Consider the following 21,373-nt stretch of genomic DNA (forward strand, 5'->3'; position numbering starts at 1 on the left):
CAAATATTTCTATAGTTACTAACGTAGAATTAGAAGCATTTCAGAAGTGTGAAAGTTTCTTGGCATGCCAAGCATTTCACTCTCCACAAGAAGAAACATTACCCTTTAGATCCCAGTCAGAAACCGCCATACAGTCACATCCAATCTCATCCTTTGCACTGATGAGGGGCAATGTCCTCAAACACCATGTCTACAAATGGAGATTCTGGTTTGGCTTTGATCCTTAGGCTATGTGCCCATGGGGGACAGTGTCCTGCGGTTATATCCGCAGGAGCTCTCAGAAAACCGCAGCACAACTTTGTCTGTTTCAATGCTGCGGTTTATTTGCGGAATGTCCTGCGGATATAGTGCGGGCATTCTGTATTGAGGATACTGTACCATGGCTTCGGCACTGCATCCTCAATGCAGAACAAGTGCTGAGTGATCCGGGAGTTCATACTTACCTCCATCATGCAGCACTTCACTTTTCTGGCCGCCGTGTCTGTCAGCGTCTGCACTGTGCAGGAGAAGGTGGGCGGGCCTGAACTAGCTCTGGCTGTCACATGACCGGAGCTTGTGCAAGCCCCGCCCACCTCCTCCTTCCTGCTCCTTCCTCTACCACGCTCCTGTGCACCGGAAGCAAGGCAGATTTCCGCAGGTATTTCCGCAGGAATAATTGACATGCAGTTATGTGCGGCTGCGGGACATCCGCAGCATATTCAGCCGCACATTCTGCAGCGTGGACACAGACACTCCCCATGTCCCATAGGGTAACATGGGGAGTGTCTTTACTTGCTGAAATCTGCGGATTTATCTGGAAAATACAGATAAATCTAGAGGTTTTCCGTGGCAAAATTTGCAGAAGCAAGCTCCCGTGGGCACATAGCCTAAGGCTGCGCGCACATCAGTGGTATTCTGCCTCAATGCCGGATCCGTCAGAAATGCGGTACAGCTCAATACTGTGGAATTGCGTCAAGATAAGGTCACATGCGGCCGCATTTGAACTTATCTTTCCGCGATTCCATGTAACTTTATTCAACTGTACCACATTTCCAAATCCGGCATTGCGGCAGAATACCACTGATCTGAAGCCGGCCAAAGTCATATGGTAAGGCTTCATATAGAGATGATATTGACTTTTATGATTACTACTTCCAATAGATGGCACTAGAGTTCAAGAACTCTTCCTGTCTGAAATGATAATTTACACAAAGTTTTCTTGACAAATTCCTCAAGTTTATGTAAAGGCTCAATATTTACAGTGATGACCCTTATTTTTCACAATGTATGCAATTTGACCTAGGAAGATGGATATCAGTTTTTGGGCCAAATCCTGACTGATGGCAACCCATTCTTGTCTAGTCAGTGCTTGAAGTTATTCACAATTTCTGTGTTTTTGTCTGTCCACCCGCTTTTTGAGGATTGTCCACAAATTCTCAATGGGACGGACAAGACCCATGGTAGTGCTCAACTTTTCTTTTCTGGACAATTATTCTTCCAACTGTCCCAATAGTCTTAAGGGGGCTTCATCAGAGAAAATAACCCATTTCTCTGCAGTTTAATCTCTGTACTTCTTACATAATATCAATCTGCCCTTGATGATTTTCTTGGGGACAAGTGGCTTCTTTGCCACATACTAACCTCAAAAAGTCTTTGCATCACTGTGCATGCAGATGCACTAACACCTGCCTGCTACCATTCCTGTGCAAGCTCTGCACTAGTGTTGACCCACTCCTCTTTAGGAGATGGTCCTTTCTTATGTGACCTGACGTCTTTACAGCAATAAACCTCTTTTCTTTGTCGCTCCATTGGGAGACCCAGACAATTGGGTGTATAGCTTCTGCCTCCGGAGGCCACACAAAGTATTACACTTTAAAAAGTGTAACCCCTCCCCTCTGCCTATACACCCTCCCGTGCATCACGGGCTCCTCAGATTTTTGCTTTGTGTGGAAGGAGGCACACATCCACTCAGCTTCTCATTTTAGTTATATCGGTTGGAAGAAAAGTGGGCTCCCACGGGGCCCCCGGCATGTTCCCTTCTCACCCCACTAAGTCGGCGGTGCTGTTAAGGTTGAGGTACCCATTGCGGGTACAAAGGCAGGAGCCTCATGCCGTCTCCTTCACCATCCCTTAGCGGCTCTGGGAGAAGTGGGATCCTGAGCAGTCATCCAGTCACTGGGACCGTGCTCCCTCCGCAGCCCCTGGGGGAATCTGTCGGACAGGAGTTGGTTAATCCTCAGGGACCGGGCCCTGCATCACTAAGGTACTCTGTACCCCCATGGGGGATGTGCATGGAGCGCCTACATCCCGGACGCTGCAGCAGCTGCTTATTTGTGACGGCCGGCGGACTTCCGCGCCGACCGCGCCTGTTTGTCGGCCGCGGTGTTAAATTTAGGCCCCGGCTTCAATTGCGGCCTAGTAGCAAAACTCCCGCCCCCGGACCTGTCTATCAGGGATAAGGGCGGGACTGCCGACCTGACGTCGGCTGTGAGTGCCAGGGCATCCTGTATGTTCCTCCCCCCCCTCACTGATCACTGTGGGGACTCCAGATTCCCGCACTTTTCTAACGCCACCCACGGCTTCTCTCCTCCCCTGAGAGCTCCGGCAGCCATTTTTTTGGCACTCTGCCTGTGGAAGATTTCCTGGAAAGAGCTCTGCAACGCTGGGAGACCTAAGGCAGGGAATCTGGAGGACACACACTCTGCTTTTTAGCGGTCGGTAAGCCACACCGGTCACCCGGTGCTGGTCCCCTTAGGGTGCCGGAATAGATACTATATATATTTAGATATTTCTGTTCGGTCGGGCTGTATACCCTTCCCATATACCCTCAGTGATCACTCTCCTAGGAGACAACAGCATGTCGTCCACAAGGAGCAAGGGGGCCAAAACACAGGGTTATTTTGCGACCTGTACCTCTTGTGCGGCTAAGTTACCTGCGGGTTCCACCTACCCTCACTGTGAGCAATGCTCAACCCCTGTTTTACTTCCACAACCGGAGCCTCGGTCACTAGTGGGCCCCTCGGCTCAGGTAGAATCCGTTGCTCCACCTGTCCAGGCGGCAGGGACAGAGTTTGCAGTCTTTGCTGAAAAACTCTCTGAGTCACTCTCACAATCCATGGCTCAGTCCATGGACAAATGGTCTGCCAAGCTGCTGGAAGCTTTGCAGTCCAGACCGGTCCCTACGCAGGCCCCGGGCCCTGTTGGATCTTCACCCCCAGGCCCCTCTCTGCCCGCGCCGCAGCACGCTCCCAGGGGGGGCCCTAGGTCTCATGGGGAGGACTCCGGCCCGGACCACAGTCCCAGACCGGCTAAGCGGGCACGCTGGGAATCTTCCCCGACTTCTTCACGCTGCTCGGGTTCCCAGCGTGAGGACTCTCTGGAGGACGAGGCGGACGTCGCAGCTCAGGGCTCTGACACTGACGTTGCCCTCAATCTTGATACACCTGACGGGGACGCCATAGTAAATGATCTTATCTCGTCCATCAACCAGGTGTTAGATATCTCTCCTCCACCGCCACCTGTAGAGGAGTCGACTTCTCAGCAGGAGAAACACCAGTTTCGGTTACCTAAACGTACACGGAGTGCGTTTTTCGATCACTCTAACTTCAGAGATGCTGTCCAGAAGCCCAGAGCGGTTCCGGACAAGCGCTTCACTAAGCGCCTTACTGACACACGTTACCCCTTCCCTTCTGACGTTGTCAAGGGTTGGGCTCAATGTCCCAAGGTGGATCCCCCAGTCTCTAGATTGGCGGCTAGATCTGTAGTATCGGTTGCAGATGGATCATCGCTAAAGGATGCCACTGACAGGCAGATAGAGCTCCTGATGAAATCCATCTATGAAGCCACGGGCGCGTCTTTTTCCCCGGCCTTTGCAGCCGTGTGGGCACTCCAAGCTATCTCAGCTTGTCTGGCTGAGATTAATGCCGTTACACGTAATTCTGCTCCGCAGGTTACGTCTTTGACTTCCCAGGCGTCAGTTTTTTCTTCCTACGCCATGAACGCAGTTTTGGACTCTGCTAGCCGTACAGCGGTGGCATCCGCTAACTCTGTGGCAGTCCGCAGGGCCATGTGGCTGCGCGAATGGAAGGCAGACTCGGCTTCCAAGAGGTTCTTAACCGGTTTGCCGTTTGCTGGCGACCGATTGTTTGGCGAACGATTGGATGAGATTATTAAGGAATCTAAGGGAAAGGACTCCTCCTTGCCCCAGTCCAAGCCAAAGAGACCTCAGCAACGACAGATACATTCGAGGTTTCGGTCCTTTCGTCCCTCCACCAAGCCCCAATCCTCTTCATCCAGCAGGCCGGAGAAAGGCCAGAGGAACTCCTATGCGTGGCGGGCTAAGTCACGCCCTCAAAAGGACGCAGGAGGCACTGCTTCCAAGGCGGCCTCCTCATGACTCTCGGCATCCCTGAACCGCATCCTCGGTCGGTGGCAGGCTCTCCCGCTTTTGCGACGCCTGGTGGCCACATGTTCGAGACCGATGGGTGAGAGACATTCTGTCTCACGGTTACAGGATAGAGTTCAGCTCTCGTCCTCCGACTCGTTTCTTCAGAACATCACCGCCCCCCGAGCGAGCCGATGCACTTTTTCAGGCGGTGAACGCTCTGAAAACAGAAGAAGTTGTGATCCCTGTTCCCCCCCAGGAACATGGTCGCGGCTTTTACTCCAACTTGTTTGTGGTGCCAAAGAAGGACGGCTCATTCCGTCCCGTTCTGGACCTCAAACTACTCAACAGACATGTGAGCACCAGACGGTTTCGGATGGAATCTCTCCGCTCTGTCATCGCTTCAATGTCACAAGGAGACTTCCTAGCATCGATCGACATCAAGGATGCTTATCTCCATGTGCCGATCGCACCCGAACATCAACGCTTTTTGCGCTTCGCCATCAGGGACGAACACCTTCAGTTCGTGGCACTGCCTTTCGGCCTGGCGACAGCCCCACGGGTGTTCACCAAGGTCATGGCATCTGTTGTGGCGGTCCTTCACTCTCAGGGCCACTCGGTGATTCCCTACTTAGACGATCTCCTAGTCAGGGCACCCTCTCAGTTGGCGTGTCAAAACAGCCTTTCCGTCGCTCTGGCGACTCTTCAGCAGTTCGGGTGGATAATCAACTTCCCAAAATCCAAGTTGACACCGACCCAATCTCTGACGTACCTTGGGATGGAGTTTCATACTCAGTCAGCGATAGTCATGCTACCGCGGGACAAACAGCTTTCTCTGCAGGCAGGGGTGCAATCTCTTCTTCGGGGTCAGTCACACCCCTTGAGGCGCCTCATGCACTTCCTGGGGAAGATGGTGGCAGCGATGGAGGCAGTGCCCTTCGCGCAATTCCATCTGCGGCCACTACAGTGGGACATTCTCCGAAAATGGGACAGGAGGTCGACTTCACTCGACAGGAACGTCTCTCTGTCCCTTGCAACCAAGACGTCACTTCAGTGGTGGCTCCTTCCCAACTCTCTGTCGCAGGGGAAATCCTTCCTACCCCCCACCTGGGCTGTGGTCACGACGGACGCGAGCCTGTCAGGGTGGGGGGCGGTTTTTCTCCACCACAGGGCTCAGGGAACCTGGACTCCGATAGAGTCATCCCTTCAGATCAATATTCTGGAGATAAGGGCAGTGTATCTAGCCCTATTGGCCTTTCATCGGTGGCTGGAGGGCAGGCAGATCCGAATCCAGTCGGACAACGCCACGGCCGTCGCTTACATCAACCACCAAGGCGGCACTCGCAGTCGTCAAGCCTTCCAGGAAGTCCGGCGAATTCTGCAGTGGGTGGAAGCCACAGCCTCCACCATCTCCGCAGTTCACATCCCGGGCGTAGAAAACTGGGAAGCAGATTTTCTCAGCCGCCAGGGCATGGACGTGGGGGAATGGTCTCTTCACCCAGACGTGTTTCGAGAGATCTGTCGCCGCTGGGGAACGCCGGACGTCGATCTCATGGCGTCACGGCACAACAACAAAGTCCCGGCATTCATGGCCCGGTCTCAAGATCACAGAGCTCTGGCGGCGGACGCATTAGTTCAGGATTGGTCGCAGTTTCGACTGCCCTATGTATTTCCTCCTCTGGCGATGCTGCCCAGAGTGCTGCGCAAAATCAGGTCCGACTGTCGTCGAGCCATTCTCGTCGCTCCAGATTGGCCGAGGCGGTCGTGGTACCCGGATCTGTGGCATCTCACGGTGGGTCAACCGTGGGCGCTCCCAGACCGCCCAGACTTGCTATCTCAAGGGCCGTTTTTCCATCTGAATTCTGCGGCCCTCAACCTGACTGTGTGGCCATTGAGTCCTGGCTCCTAGCGTCCTCAGGGTTATCTCAAGATGTCATTGCCACTATGAGACAGGCCAAGAAACCAACGTCCGCCAAGATCTATCACAGGTCTTGGAGGATCTTCTTATCCTGGTGCTCTGATAAGGGTTTTACTCCCTGGCCCTTTGCCTTACCCACTTTTCTTTCATTCCTTCAATCCGGAATGGACAAGGGTTTGTCTCTCGGCTCTCTCAAGGGACAAGTATCGGCGCTTTCCGTATTTTTTCAAAAGCGTCTAGCCAGGCTTCCGCAGGTCCGCACGTTCTTGCAGGGAGTTTGCCACATAGTCCCGCCTTACAAGCGTCCGCTGGAACCCTGGGACCTCAATAGGGTGCTAACGGCTCTTCAGAAACCACCTTTCGAGCCGCTGCGGGAGGTCTCTTTATCACGTCTTTCGCAAAAGGTGGAATTTTAGTGGCAGTTACGTCGCTCCGTAGAGTGTCGGAACTGGCAGCGCTGTCATGCAAAGCCCCCTTTCTGGTTTTTCACCAGGATAAGGTGGTTCTACGTCCGGTCCCGGAATTTCTCCCTAAAGTGGTATCCCCTTTTCATCTCAATCAGGATATCTCCTTACCTTCATTTTGCCCTCATCCAGTTCACCAATGTGAAAAGGATTTGCACTCATTAGATTTAGTGAGAGCACTCCGACTCTACGTGTCTCGCACGGCGCCCCTGCGCCGTTCAGATGCTCTCTTTGTCCTTGTCGCTGGCCAGCGTAAGGGTTCGCAGGCTTCCAAGTCAACCTTGGCTCGATGGATCAAGGAACCAATTCTTGAATCCTACCGTTCTTCTGGGCTTCCACTTCCTTCAGGATTGAAAGCCCATTCTACCAGAGCCGTGGGTGCGTCCTGGGCACTGCGGCACCGGGCTACGGCTCAGCAGGTGTGTCAGGCAGCTACCTGGTCTAGTCTGCACACTTTCACGAAACACTATCAGGTGCACACCTATGCTTCGGCAGACGCTAGTCTAGGTAGGCGAGTCCTTCAGGCGGCGGTTGCCCACCTGTAAGAGGGGGTCGTTTTCGGCTCTTTTTATCGAGGTATTCTTTTACCCACCCAGGGACTGCTTTTGGACGTCCCAATTGTCTGGGTCTCCCAATGGAGCGACAAAGAAGAAGGGAATTTTGTTTACTTACCGTAAATTCCTTTTCTTCTAGCTCCTATTGGGAGACCCAGCACCCGCCCCTGTTCCCTTCGGGCTGTTGTTCTTTTGTGTACACATGTTGTTGCATGGTGAATTGTTCTTTGGGTTCATGGTTTTCAGTTCTCCGAACATCCTTTGGATTGAATTTACCTTAGACCAATTTATAAGTTTCCTCCTTCCTGCTTTTGCACCAAAACTGAGGAGCCCGTGATGCACGGGAGGGTATATAGGCAGAGGGGAGGGGTTACACTTTTTAAAGTGTAATACTTTGTGTGGCCTCCGGAGGCAGAAGCTATACACCCAATTGTCTGGGTCTCCCAATAGGAGCTAGAAGAGAAGGGAATTTTGTTTACTTACCGTAAATTCCTTTTCTTCTAGCTCCAATTGGGAGACCCAGACAATTGGGTGTATAGGCTATGCCTCCGGAGGCCGCACAAAGTATTACACTAAAAGTGTAAAGCCCCTCCCCTTCTGCCTATACACCCCCCGTGCTCCTACGGGCTCCTCAGTTTTGGTGCAAAAGCAAGAAGGAGGAAAAAAATTATAAACTGGTTGAAAGTAAATTCAATCCGAAGGAATATCGGAGAACTGAAACCATTCAACATGAACAACATGTGTACACAAAAAAACAGGGGCGGGTGCTGGGTCTCCCAATTGGAGCTAGAAGAAAAGGAATTTACGGTAAGTAAACAAAATTCCCTTCTTCTTTGTCGCTCCATTGGGAGACCCAGACAATTGAGACGTCCAAAAGCAGTCCCTGGGTGGGTAAATAATACCTCATAATAGAGCCGTAACGGCTCCGTCCTACAGGTGGGCAACCGCCGTCTGAAGGACTTGCCTACCTAGGCTGGCATCTGCCGAAGCATAGGTATGCACCTGATAGTGTTTCGTGAAAGTGTGCAGGCTCGACCAGGTAGCCGCCTGACACACCTGCTGAGCCGTAGCCTGGTGCCTCAAAGCCCAGGACGCACCCACTGCTCTGGTAGAATGGGCCTTCAGCCCTGAGGGAACCGGAAGCCCAGCAGAACGGTAAGCTTCGAGAATTGGTTCCTTGATCCACTGAGCCAGGGTTGATTTGGAAGCCTGTGACCCTTTACGCTGGCCAGCGACAAGGACAAAGAGTGCATCCGAGCGGCGCAGGGGCGCCGTACGAGAAATGTAGAGTCTGAGTGCTCTCACCAGATCTAACAAGTGCAAATCCTTTTCACATTGGTGAACTGGATGAGGACAAAAAGAGGGTAAGGAGATATCCTGATAGAGATGAAAGGGGGATACCACCTTGGGGAGAAATTCCGGAACCGGACGCAGAACCACCTTGTCCTGGTGAAACACCAGGAAGGGGGCTTTGCATGACAGAGCTGCCAGCTCAGACACTCTCCGAAGTGAAGTGACTGCTACTAGGAAAACCACTTTCTGCGAAAGGCGTGCGAGAGAAATATCCCTCATTGGCTCGAACGGTGGTTTCTGAAGAACCATCAGCACCCTGTTCAGATCCCAGGGTTCCAACGGACGTTTGTAAGGAGGAACGATGTGACAAACCCCCTGCAGGAACGTGCGTACCTGTGGAAGTCTGGCCAGGCGCTTCTGAAAAAACACAGAGAGCGCAGAGACTTGTCCCTTAAGGGAGCCGAGTGACAAACCCTTTTCCAATCCGGACTGAAGAAAGGACAGAAAAGTGGGCAAGGCAAATGGCCAGGGAGAAAAACCCCCAGCAGAGCACCACGACAGGAATATTTTCCACGTCCTGTGGTAGATCTTGGCGGACGTTGGTTTCCTAGCCTGTCTCATAGTGGCAATGACCTCCTGGGATAATCCTGAAGACGCTAAGATCCAGGACTCAATGGCCACACAGTCAGGTTGAGGGCCGCAGAATTCAGATGGAAAAACGGCCCTTGAGACAGCAAGTCTGGTCGGTCTGGTAGTGCCCACGGTTGGCCGACCGTGAGATGCCACAGATCCGGGTACCACGACCTCCTCGGCCAGTCTGGAGCGACGAGGATGGCGCGGCGGCAGTCGGCCCTGATCTTGCGTAACACTCTGGGCAACAGTGCCAGCGGAGGAAACACATAAGGGAGTTGAAACTGCGACCAATCTTGAACTAAGGCGTCTGCCGCCAGAGCTCTGTGATCGTGAGAACGTGCCATGAATGCCGTGACCTTGTTGTGCCGGGACGCCATTAGGTCGACGTCCGGCATCCCCCAGCGGCAACAGATCTCCTGAAACACGTCCGGGTGAAGGGACCATTCCCCTGCGTCCATGCCCTGGCGACTGAGAAAATCTGCTTCCCAGTTTTCCACGCCTGGGATGTGAACTGCGGAGATGGTGGAGGCCGTGGCTTCCACCCACATCAAAATCCGCCGGACTTCCTGGAAGGCTTGCCGACTGTGTGTTCCTCCTTGGTGGTTGATGTAAGCCACCGCTGTGGAGTTGTCCGACTGAATTCGGATCTGCTTGCCTTCTAGCCACTGCTGGAACGCTTTCAGGGCAAGATACACTGCCCTGATCTCCAGAACATTGATCTGAAGTGAGGACTCTTGCTGGGTCCACGTACCCTGAGCCCTGTGGTGGAGAAAGACTGCTCCCCACCCTGACAGACTCGCGTCCGTCGTGACCACCGCCCAGGATGGGGGTAGGAAGGATTTCCCCTTCGATAATGAAGTGGGAAGAAGCCACCACCGAAGGGAAGCTTTGGTCGCCTGAGAGAGGGAGACGTTCCTGTCGAGGGACGTCGGCTTCCTGTCCCATTTGCGTAGGATGTCCCATTGAAGAGGACGCAGGTGAAACTGCGTGAAAGGGACTGCCTCCATTGCTGCCACCATCTTCCCCAGGAAGTGCATGAGGCGCCTCAAGGGGTGTGACTGACCTTGAAGGAGAGATTGCACCCCCGTCTGCAGTGAACGCTGCTTGTTCAGCGGAAGCTTCACTATCGCTGAGAGGGTATGAAACTCCATGCCAAGATATGTCAGCGATTGGGCCGGTGTCAGATTTGACTTTGGAAAATTGATGATCCACCCGAAACTCTGGAGAGTCTCCAGAGTAGCGGTGAGGCTGTGCTGGCATGCCTCTTGAGAGGGAGCCTTGACCAGCAGATCGTCTAAGTAAGGGATCACCGAGTGACCCTGAGAGTGGAGGACCGCGACTACTGTAGCTATGACCTTGGTGAAAACCCGTGGGGCTGTCGCCAGGCCGAACGGCAGTGCCACGAACTGAAGGTGTTCGTCTCCTATGGCGAAGCGCAGAAAGCGCTGATGCTCTGGAGCAATCGGAACGTGGAGATAGGCATCTTTGATATCGATCGATGCAAGGAAATCTCCTTGAGACATTGAGGCGATGACGGAGCGGAGGGATTCCATCCGGAACCGCCTGGTCTTTACGTGTTTGTTGAGCAGTTTTAGGTCCAGGACAGGACGGAAAGACCCGTCCTTCTTTGGAACCACAAACAGGTTGGAGTAAAAACCGTGACCCTGTTGCTGGAGAGGAACAGGGACCACCACTCCTTCTGCCTTCAGAGTGCCCAGCGCCTGCAGAAGAGCATCGGCTCGCTCGGGAGGCGGAGATGTCCTGAAGAATCGAGTCGGAGGATGAGAGCTGAACTCTATCCTGTAACCGTGAGACAGAATGTCTCTCACCCAACGGTCTTTTACCTGTGGCAGCCAGGTGTCGCAAAAGCGGGAGAGCCTGCCACCGACCGAGGATGCGGTGTGAAGCGGCCGTAAGTCATGAGGAAGCCGCCTTGGTAGCGGCACCACCGGCGGTCTTTTTAGGGCGTGATTTAGACCGCCATGAATCGGGAGTTCCTCTGATCCTTCTGAGGCCTTTTGGACGAGGAGAATTGGGACCTGCCCGCACCCCGAAAGGACCGAAACCTCGACTGTCCCCTCCTCTGTTGGGGTAAGTTTGGTTTGGCCTGGGGTAAGGATGTTTCCTTTCCCTTGGATTGCTTGATGATTTCATCCAATCTCTCACCAAACAAACGGTCGCCAGAAAATGGCAAACCGGTTAAGCACTTTTTGGAAGCCGAATCTGCCTTCCATTCCCGTAGCCACAAGGCCCTGCGTATTGCCACCGAATTGTCGGCTGCAACCGCCGTACGGCTCGCAGAGTCCAGGACAGCATTAATAGCGTAGGACGCAAATGCCGACGTTTGAGATGTTATGGAAGCCACTTGCGGCGCAGACGTACGTGTGAGTGCGTCAATTTGCGCTTGACCCGCTGAGATAGCTTGGAGTGCCCATACGGCTGCGAATGCTGGAGCAAAAGACGCGCCGATAGCTTCATAGATGGATTTCAACCAGAGCTCCATCTGTCTGTCAGTGGCATCCTTGAGTGAAGCCCCATCTTCCACAGCAACTATGGATCTAGCCGCCAGTCTGGAGATTGGAGGATCCACCTTGGGACACTGAGTCCAGCCCTTGACCACGTCAGGGGGGAAGGGATAACGTGTATCCTTAAGGCGCTTAGAAAAACGCTTATCTGGACAAGCCCGGTGTTTCTGGACTGCCTCTCTGAAGTCAGAGTGGTCCAGAAACATACTCGTTGTACGCTTGGGAAACCTGAAACGGAATTTCTCCTGCTGAGAAGCTGACTCCTCTACTGGAGGAGCTGAGGGAGAAATATCCAACATTTGATTTATGGACGCGATAAGATCATTCACAATGGCGTCCCCATCAGGAGTATCAAGGTTGAGAGCGGCCTCAGGATCAGAATCCTGATCAGCTACCTCCGCTTCATCATACAGAGAGTCCTCCCGCTGAGACCCTGAACAATGTGATGATGTCGAGGGAATTTCCCAGCGAGCTCGCTTAGGCGGTCTGGGACTGCGGTCCGTGTCAGAGACCTCACCCTGGGATCTATGAGACACCCCGGGAGGACATGGTTGTTCCAACTGAGGGGAACCAGGTGGCAATGATTCCACAGTGCCCATGGTCTGAGATACCGGTCTGGACTGCAAAGCTTCTAGTATCTTAGCCATAGTCTCAGAAAGCCTTTCAGTAAAAACTGTAAACTCCGTCCCTGTCACCTGGACAGTGTTAGCAGGTGGTTCCCCCTGGGCCACCCTTAGCAGAGACTCCGGCTGAGTAAGTGCCACAGGGGCTGAGCAGTGCACACAATGAGGGTCAGTGGAACCTGCCGGTAGTGAAGCCGTACATGCGGCGCAGGCAGCATAGTAAGCCTGTGTTTTGACACCCCTGCTTCTTGTGGGCGCCATGCTGTTGTCTCCCCTGAGCAACCCAGGAGGGTATATAGCCAAAAATCAACCGTGCACTATACAGTGTAAAGTATAGCCTATAATCATATAATCTATAAGTACACTTCTGCACAAGTGGGGCCAGCACCTGAGGTGCTGCTTACCGGCCGCTCAAAGCGGTTGTGTGGCCACCAGAATCCCTGCCTGGGTCTCCCAGAGCTTGCCTCCCCTCTCCAGCGTCAGAAGAGCTGACAGGAATGGCTGCCGGCGTCCTGAGGAGAGGAGGGGGCCGTGGGCGTGCCCTAGAAAGTGCGGGAAACTGGTGCCCCACTGTGCACAGTGAGGGGGGTGGAGTATGCAAAGCATGCTCCAGCCCTCAGTGCTGACATTCTGTACAGCGTCCCGCCCTTCCCCTGACTGGCAGGCCTGGGGGCGGGAAGAGAATGAGACTAGGCCGCAAAAGCCGGGGACTATAGTTATAAGCGCGGCCGCCGTATAAGCGCGGTCGGCGCGGATGTCCCCGGCGCACTAACAGTCCCAGCCGCGCCGCATGTATAACAATGGCAGCGGCGGTCAGCGCGGTAGTCCCCAATACACTAACACACCCAGCCACGCTGCAGCGTGTGATGGCACAAGTGCGGTCAGCGCCGCTGTCCCCGGCGCACTAACACACCCAGCAATGCTAGAGTGTTTCTGTGCGCGGTCCCCACGGGGACACAGAGTACCTCAAAGTAGCAGGGCCATGTCCCTGACGATACTCGGCTCCTCATCCAGCAGAGACCCCAGGGGCTGTGGAGGGCGCACGGTCTCAGTGCCTGGAGACCGATTAGGATCCCACTTCACCCAGAGCCCTAAATGGGATGGGGAAGGAAAACAGCATGTGGGCTCCAGCCTCCGTACCCGCAATGGATACCTCAACCTTAACAACACCGCCGACAAGAGTGGGGTGAGAAGGGAGCATGCTGGGGGCCCTGTTAATGGCCCTCTTTTCTTCCATCCGACATAGTCAGCAGCTGCTGCTGACTAATCTGTGGAGCTATGCGTGCATGTCTGCCTCCTTTGCACAAAGCAAAAAACTGAGGAGCCCGTGGGAGCACGGGGGGTGTATAGGCAGAAGGGGAGGGGCTTTACACTTTTAGTGTAATACTTTGTGCGGCCTCCGGAGGCATAGCCTATACACCCAATTGTCTGGGTCTCCCAATGGAGCGACAAAGAAAAAGGAATTTACGGTAAGTAAACAAAATTCCCTTCTCTTTGAAGTTCTTGATGATTTGATAAATGGTTGATTTTGGAGCAATCTTACAAACGGTAGTTTCCTTGCTTGTAAAGCCCTTTTGATGCAAAATGATGACTGCCCATGTCTTTGGAGGGAACCATAACTAACAAAAGAAGACAATGATGTGAAGAACTAGCCCCCTTTTAAAGCAATCACTCTGCTCTTATAATTCAATTAGTGATATTACTTGCCCTGTCCTCATTAACACTTTCTTCTAAGTTAACAAAATCATTGAAATGGTGTAAGAGGGTAATTTTGTAGCAGGGCTGAAATTCAGTGGAAATGGGGTTTTGTGATTAAGATAATTTTCATGGAAAGAAAGGACTTTGTAATTTTATTTTACAATTTATCTGAACACTATTCATAAGAATCTAGAGTTAATCCATCAGAAAAACTACAGCAGCAAACTATAAAAAAAAAAAAACCTAAAATTTGTCCGTTTCAAAACTTTAGGCCAGGACAGTATCTATTTATGAGAAAAAAAGTACAGCCTAAAAATAAATTACAATATATATTTTAAAATATGTGAGGTTTATATACAAAACTTGTGCAAACATTTTAGGTAGGTGTGGAGAAAAGCTTCAAAAGAAAGAATGTTTTTAAAAACAAGTGTGGGCTCAAGTTAACATTGCAGTTTTGCAATGGCAGTAGCTCCATTGGGGCTTTTGACTTAACCCCAGAAAAATAGGTGTCAGGCGGCGAGACCCCAACTGAGGCCATTGATTTTAGTAAGTCAGATGGTCTCTTTTTTGCTCTTTCTGGCCTTTGTTTTGGCAGTCGCTGCCTCTTTGAAGTAAGCACAAAAGCACAATCAGCCACGCTTTTGTGCCCATATCAAGAAGGTGGACACTGCCGACAAGTAGGTTAAACAGAACACAAAGTGACTCTGTCTATCTTATTAAAGTTAAAGGTAAGGTGTCACGTTTTTTTAAATTTTGTATTAATAGTAGTGATGATGGAATCAATTATTTTTAATACAAAATTAAATTGTTTATTTAGTTTTTATTTAATTCTATTTTTACTCAAACACTGGGGGCGGCCATCTTGGATTTGCTGTGTGTAATGACAGTTAAGGGCTGATAGTCGCCATCCGACCCTATGTTTTAGGCTATGTTCACACAGGGCTTTTTTGGTAAGTTTTTTTTTCCTGACCAATACCTGACCTTGTGGCAGGAAATCTCCTTTGAGTCATCTGCGTTTTTTTAGTGGCGTTTTTTCTGCAGATTTGGTGCGGATTTGCTGCTTTTTTTTCTACAAAATGGGTTATATCAATGAAAAAACGCAGCAAAGAATTGACATGCTCATTCTTTAAAAACCTGACTAAAAACGCAGGTATTTGACAAAACAGGAAAAAATCTGCAGGTGTTTATGTGTGTGCATGAGATTTCAGAAATCTCATAGACTTTGCTGGGACTGTAAAAAGCAGCTTTTTATTCGCATGGATTTGCATAACGCCAAGGCAAATCCACAGCTTAAAAACGCTACAAAAACTTACCAAAAAAGCCCTGTGTGAACATAGCCTAACACTGTCTACTCCCTGCTGAGACCTGGACATGCCCCGTGTTTGGAATAATTGGTTACTCCTATACCTGACAATACTCCTACAAAATCCTTGGCTTTGTGCAAGTCTACCTAAAAGAATGATGTTTGAAGACAAAAGGATGGTCACACTAAATATTGATTTAATTTATATTTCTCTTTTGTTTAATCATTTGTCATTTTAGTAATTGTCAAAAATAAAAAACTATTAAGACTTCTATTTTTGAAAGTATTTGTACTTTTCCGCATTTTTTGCACACCTGCCTGAAATTATTACGCTGTACTGTAAAATATATATAATAGGGTGAAATAGGTTTTTTTGTCTCTATTTCAGATGGAAACCTGGATGCTTATTGTAACAGAGCTCAACAGTATTTTCTGACTATTTCCGATACTTTTATATCTCCTAATTTATTAATTTCAGGAACAATACCTTGGCCCTTTTCCTTAAGAGTTTTGCTAGGCGAACTACATATGGTTTAAATTCCCTCTGATGCGTTCCTTGCCTTCGAACTTCTAAACCAGAGTCATCTGAGGCTTCTGGAATGAATGCCCACCGATACCTAAAAACATAGTAATGACAGTAAAATATACTGGAGAAAAGCAGATGTTAAATACATAAATTTTGCAGATAAAGCTAGTGCATAACAATGAAAGATTATCAGTAACTGATGGTAGGCTACTTTTTGCAGGTACTAATACCTTGTAGTCTGGTATATATCAATTTTAGAACATATGACATGAAGATGGCTATATGGAGGGCGGAATATGGGCAATTACAATTTCTACTTTTCCATATAATACTGGGGTTATACCAGAAGATGTAATGCAAATATATACTACTGCACCATACCAAACCAACAATAGGAACAACTTACATCTGAAACTGGGGCAGATTATCAGAGGGTAGCGCCAGGGCTAAATCAAGAAATTTACAGGCCGACAGGTAGAGGTTCAACCACCGCTGGCTGTTATATGATGTGGAGAATCCGTTTCCACCAGTGTATGTTGTCTCCAAACCAGCTACAGAAGGTCCAGAAGTCCTGAGGAGGGTGGATGAAAAATACGAAGGAGAAAAAATAAGCTGCTTCAGTAAAAACATCTACAATGTTTACATGAAGAGTCTTCAGTATGCAGGTACGCTGGCATCTATAAGACGCTGCGTGCACATTTCCTTAAGGTGTTTTCCCACTATAAGGCATTGATTTCAAACTGTGCCTTCCCTATATCCTAGCCCTATCTAAGCTTATGTTATGTTCAGATGCTTAATATGGTTTTTGCTCACTCAATATTTGTTGATGACTATCAGGCACAGATGCTCTTTGTCCGTGCAAAGGGGGTGCTTTTGGCAAAGGAACATGCAGAGCAAGCTTTGTATTTACATGAAAACAATCCCTACCTGTTAGAAGGTGAACAATTCTGCAAGGATCTTTATAATAAGTACTCTAAAGGTGGTGTAACATACAGCGACGACGTCGCTGCAAAGTCGCCATTTTCTGTGATGTAGCAGTGACCTCAACAGCGACGTTGCTATGTGTGACACATAACAACGATCAGATCCCTGCTGCGAGATCGCTGCTCGCTCTTGAATATCCCAGTTCATTTTTTTGATCACTGCTATCCCGCTGCGCTACATGCATCCTTGTGTTTGACAACGTAGCAGCGACGGTCGCGACGACGCTGAAGGCAGTGACATGGGACTGAAGGCAGGACAAGGTCGTGTTTTTGCGGTGTTTTTTACAATGCCCCCACGACTCCGATTGGTGGTCACAACAGCGTTCCGATTGGGTAACTTGCCAAAGGCGTTACAGTGATTTCATTCTTAAAGTTCCATTCTGTGTTCCACATTGTAGAGTCTCTGTCTGGTGTCGCTAGTGCGTCGTTCTTTGTGGATCTTTCATCATACCTTGTGATTGAAAAGGTAGGTATGCTTTGTGTTCTCAAATTGTTATATATAAGATAGTAGTCTTGTATATAGGAGCAGTATTATAGTAGTTGTATTCTTCCACCAATCGGAACAGAGGGGCGTGAAAAAGGCAACGCAAAGGGGTAAACACCATGCCTCTATCAAGGTCTGAGCAGTTGCACGGTGACGTGTGTGACACGTCCCAATGACCGTCGAGGTCGTTATGATCGCTGCTCCGTCGTTGTTTTAAACTACATGTTTGACAGCTTACTAGCGATCATGTAACGACTTTCAGGGTCGCTGTTACGTCACAGAAAATGGTGACGTAACAGCGACGTCGTTGTCGCTGTCGTCGTGTGTGACTCCAGCTTAACTGCATAGTCATATATAACAATCTCCAGCTCTGACATGGAGCAGTGACAGCAGCATTTATAGCCACAGAGCCACCCTTCTTATGTTGCTCCTCACTTTGTACACTAGCTATACCACATATGGCCCTTGGATAAAATAATATGATTGTGTGACTGTTGTACAGACCAAGATGCCCAAACCAAGTATGGTTCTCCAGATCTGAATGAAATGTCCAAAGTATGCGGAAGGTGGCTGTTTGATCAACTCAAGAGTCCAGCGGTTGGTCCAGGCAGCGGAGTCTGTTTTCAGATTACACAATACATGCATATGATCATAGTCTTTGTCTAAGAGCCTTGTGCAGCCTAAGAATGCCATGCATTGGGTGCTTGCCACAAATCTGCACTAGACCAACCTGTGAAAGTCATAACTACAGCAGGGCAGAGGTATCTATTGACAACTTTCCCCAAGCGGTGGGGAGATTTTACATTCTCACATATAAAAATAAAAAAAATTGCTTTAAAATTCAAATTTGAGATAATATAAATGACGTTTTATTATGGTTCTAGATCAGAGGTCTCAAACACGCGGCCCCTGAGGCTGCTTGTTGCGGATCCCCTGCCGATCGCAGTTCTATGCCGGGAGTCGGCACCAGCAGGACTTTACTACAACTGAATCATTTGTGGTTCCGCGCAGAGGAGCTGTCAGTGTTACAGCAATGGCTGCTGCCCGCCAATCAGATGGATGAAAGTGACGTCGCTGTATGACGTCGCCTCCTTGCATCTGATTGGCCGGCCGCAGCCATTGGTGTAACGCTGACAGCTCCTCTGCGCGGCACCGCAAATTATTCAATTGTAGTAAAGTCCTGCTGGCGCCGGGTATAGAGCTGCGATCGTCAAGGGCCGTAACAAGCAGGTATTTGCTCACAATCAGGACCCGCTGCATCTTGGACGTGTTGGGTCCTGACCTGCGGGGCCGCAAGTCTGCTCCTTAGGAGAGCGCAGCTGCTCGTGCCCGAGATCAGGGTTCGGAGCGCTGCGGTCTCCTCACTGTGTTCTCCCTAGGGAGGACGCATGTGACTTCACAGCATAAATTCACATGCTGCGGCCTCTGCAAGCCGCACTGCAGGCCAGTTTTTACTGCTGGCCGCACAAGCACAATGGGCATGGGATTTCTAGAAATCCAATCAAATATGCTTGTACTGTATGTCACAGAGTTTTGGACGCAGCTGAAACATGCTGCATTGAATATGCTGCAAACCCTGATCGTGTGCACTCAGGAAAAGGAGGAAAGGTGAGGAGATTTTTTATTTTTTTTGCTTATTACTAATGGATGAGCACAATACTAAAATACTACAAGGATGGGCACAATGCTGCAAGGATGGGCACAATGCTACAAGTAAGGGCACAATACTGCAGGTCACAATACTACACGCATGGGCACAATACTACAAGGATAGGCACAATACGACAGGGCACAATACTACAAGGATGGGCACAATACTACAGGGCACAATACAAGGATGGGCACAATACTACAAGGATGGGCACAATACTACAGGGCACAATACTACAAGGATGGGCACAATACTACAGAACACAATACTACAGGGCACAATACTACAAGGATGGGCACAATACTACAGAGCACAATACTACAAGGATGGGCACAATACTACAAGGCACAATAATACAAGGATGGGCACAGTACTGCAGGACACAATACTACAAGGATGAGCACAGTACTGCAGGACACAATACTACAAGGATGAGCACAATGCTACAAGGATGAGCACAATACTACAAAAATGGGCACAATACTACTAGGATGGGCACAATACTACAAGGATGGGCACAATACTGCAGGACACAATGCCACAAGGATAGGCACAATACTACAGGACACAATGCTACAAGGATGGGCGCAATACTACAAGCATGAGCACAATGCTACAGGGCATAATACTACAAGGATGGGCACAATGCTACAAACATGGGCACAATATTATAAGGATGAGAACAGTACTACAAGGATGGGCACAAGACTACAAGGATGAGCACAATACTACTGGGCACAATACTACAAGGATGGACACAATGCTACTGGGCACAATGCTACAAGGATAGGCAGAATACTACAAGGATGGGCACAATACTACAGGGCACAATACTATAAGGATGGGCACAATACTACTGGGCACAATACTACAATGATGAGCACAATACTACTGGGCACAATGCTACAAGGATGGACACAATGCTACAAGGATGGACACAATGCTACAAGGATGGGCGGAATACTACAAAGATGGGTACAATACAACAAGGATGGGCACAATGATAGAGGGCACACAGATGGGGACATTACTACAAGATGTTGTCTAAGATTACTATATGATGCTGCTAATTTTAAAACAATATTACAAGAAGGTGATAAAATTCAAAATAAAACATGAATTTTATTTTATTTTTTTCCATTAAAAATGCTGTTTCATACATAAAACTTAACTAAACAAAAAAGTGCAGGTTTATTATAATAAGCAAAAAATGTTCAAAAAAGTGATCCAAAGGTGTGTAGAAAAAAAAACATGAATTCATTAAAAATGTCACTTTGTCATGCAAAAAATGCGGCCCCTCTCAATTTATTTTTCTATATGCGGCCCAAACACCCAGCTGAGTTTAAGACCCCTATTCTAGATAATAAGGCAATGCGACATTAGAAATCAATGTTGAGAAGCTACATCTCAACTTATGATTGTTAATACAACCTGCAAAATGACAGTACCCAGACATCTAAAGCTGCTAGAGATCATCTTTATAGTAATAGACAAAACAAGGGTTGGAGAATGTAAAATTCACTATGGAAGCTCCAGAAAGAGAGAGGAATAGAAGACAAGAAAGGTTTTATATCCTAGAGTAAGTGGTTGGGATTAGTGTGGTAGACTAGAAGTTATGATTTGTGGAAGACATGTATAATAGAGCAAGATTGTAGGTTCTAGTAACGAAGGACAGGATGAGGGTGCAGGAGAAGTCGTGATCAGAGAGGAGATAGTCTGACCAACAGGTTTTCAATATACTAGGATTTTGGTAATCTTCTGTGTTAAAGGAGTTCTCCAGGACTTTAAAATTGATGACCTTTCCTTATGATAATTGATCAATGTCTGATCAGTGAGGTGACAACACCTGGCAAGGCACCCCCAATCAGCTGTCCTGATGCCGCCACCTATCGGAACTAATCAGTTGCCGAACTGCATAGTACAGCTCCGTCAACAGAATTGTAGCCTCAACCAGGTACTGTATATCTGCTCCCTATTGACTTGATCAGGTGGCAGATATGCAGTACCCGGCCATTACCATTATACAGTTGACTGAGCTGTGCAGCTCGGCAACTGAGTAGTTTTGACCTGTGACTGCATCGGGAACAGCTGATTATCGGGAGTGCCGCTTGTCGCACCCTCACTGATCAGAAATTGATGACCTATACTAAGGATAAAATAGGTCATCAATTTTAAAAATCCCAGACAAAACCTTTAAAAAAAAAAAAAAAGGGGATGGATACAGGAAATATATGCTACTCGATGGAGATAAAAGCCTACCTGGTGATATCTTCATCTGCTGTAAGCTCCTGCTCCATTAACAGAAATACTTGTACCTGGTAATACACAGAATAACATGGTTATTGCAAATATCTT

The 21,373-nt window shown here is 49.2% G+C and overlaps 1 protein-coding gene across 1 annotated transcript in view; it reads right to left on the reverse strand.

Annotated features, from left to right (window-relative positions):
- Positions 1-21,373, reverse strand: part of DOP1A (DOP1 leucine zipper like protein A) — an 80,936-nt gene that overhangs the window by 697 nt on the left and 58,866 nt on the right. The window contains exons 22-24 of the mRNA XM_075340168.1: positions 21,278-21,333; positions 16,307-16,471; positions 15,862-15,991 (exon numbers count right to left, since the gene is read on the reverse strand). Of these exons, the coding sequence (XP_075196283.1) occupies positions 15,862-15,991; positions 16,307-16,471; positions 21,278-21,333 (351 nt within the window). The remainder of the gene's footprint in view (positions 1-15,861; positions 15,992-16,306; positions 16,472-21,277; positions 21,334-21,373) is intronic.

The sequence above is a fragment of the Anomaloglossus baeobatrachus genome, chromosome 3 (assembly GCF_048569485.1).
Source record: "Anomaloglossus baeobatrachus isolate aAnoBae1 chromosome 3, aAnoBae1.hap1, whole genome shotgun sequence".
Lineage (NCBI taxonomy): Eukaryota > Metazoa > Chordata > Amphibia > Anura > Aromobatidae > Anomaloglossus > Anomaloglossus baeobatrachus.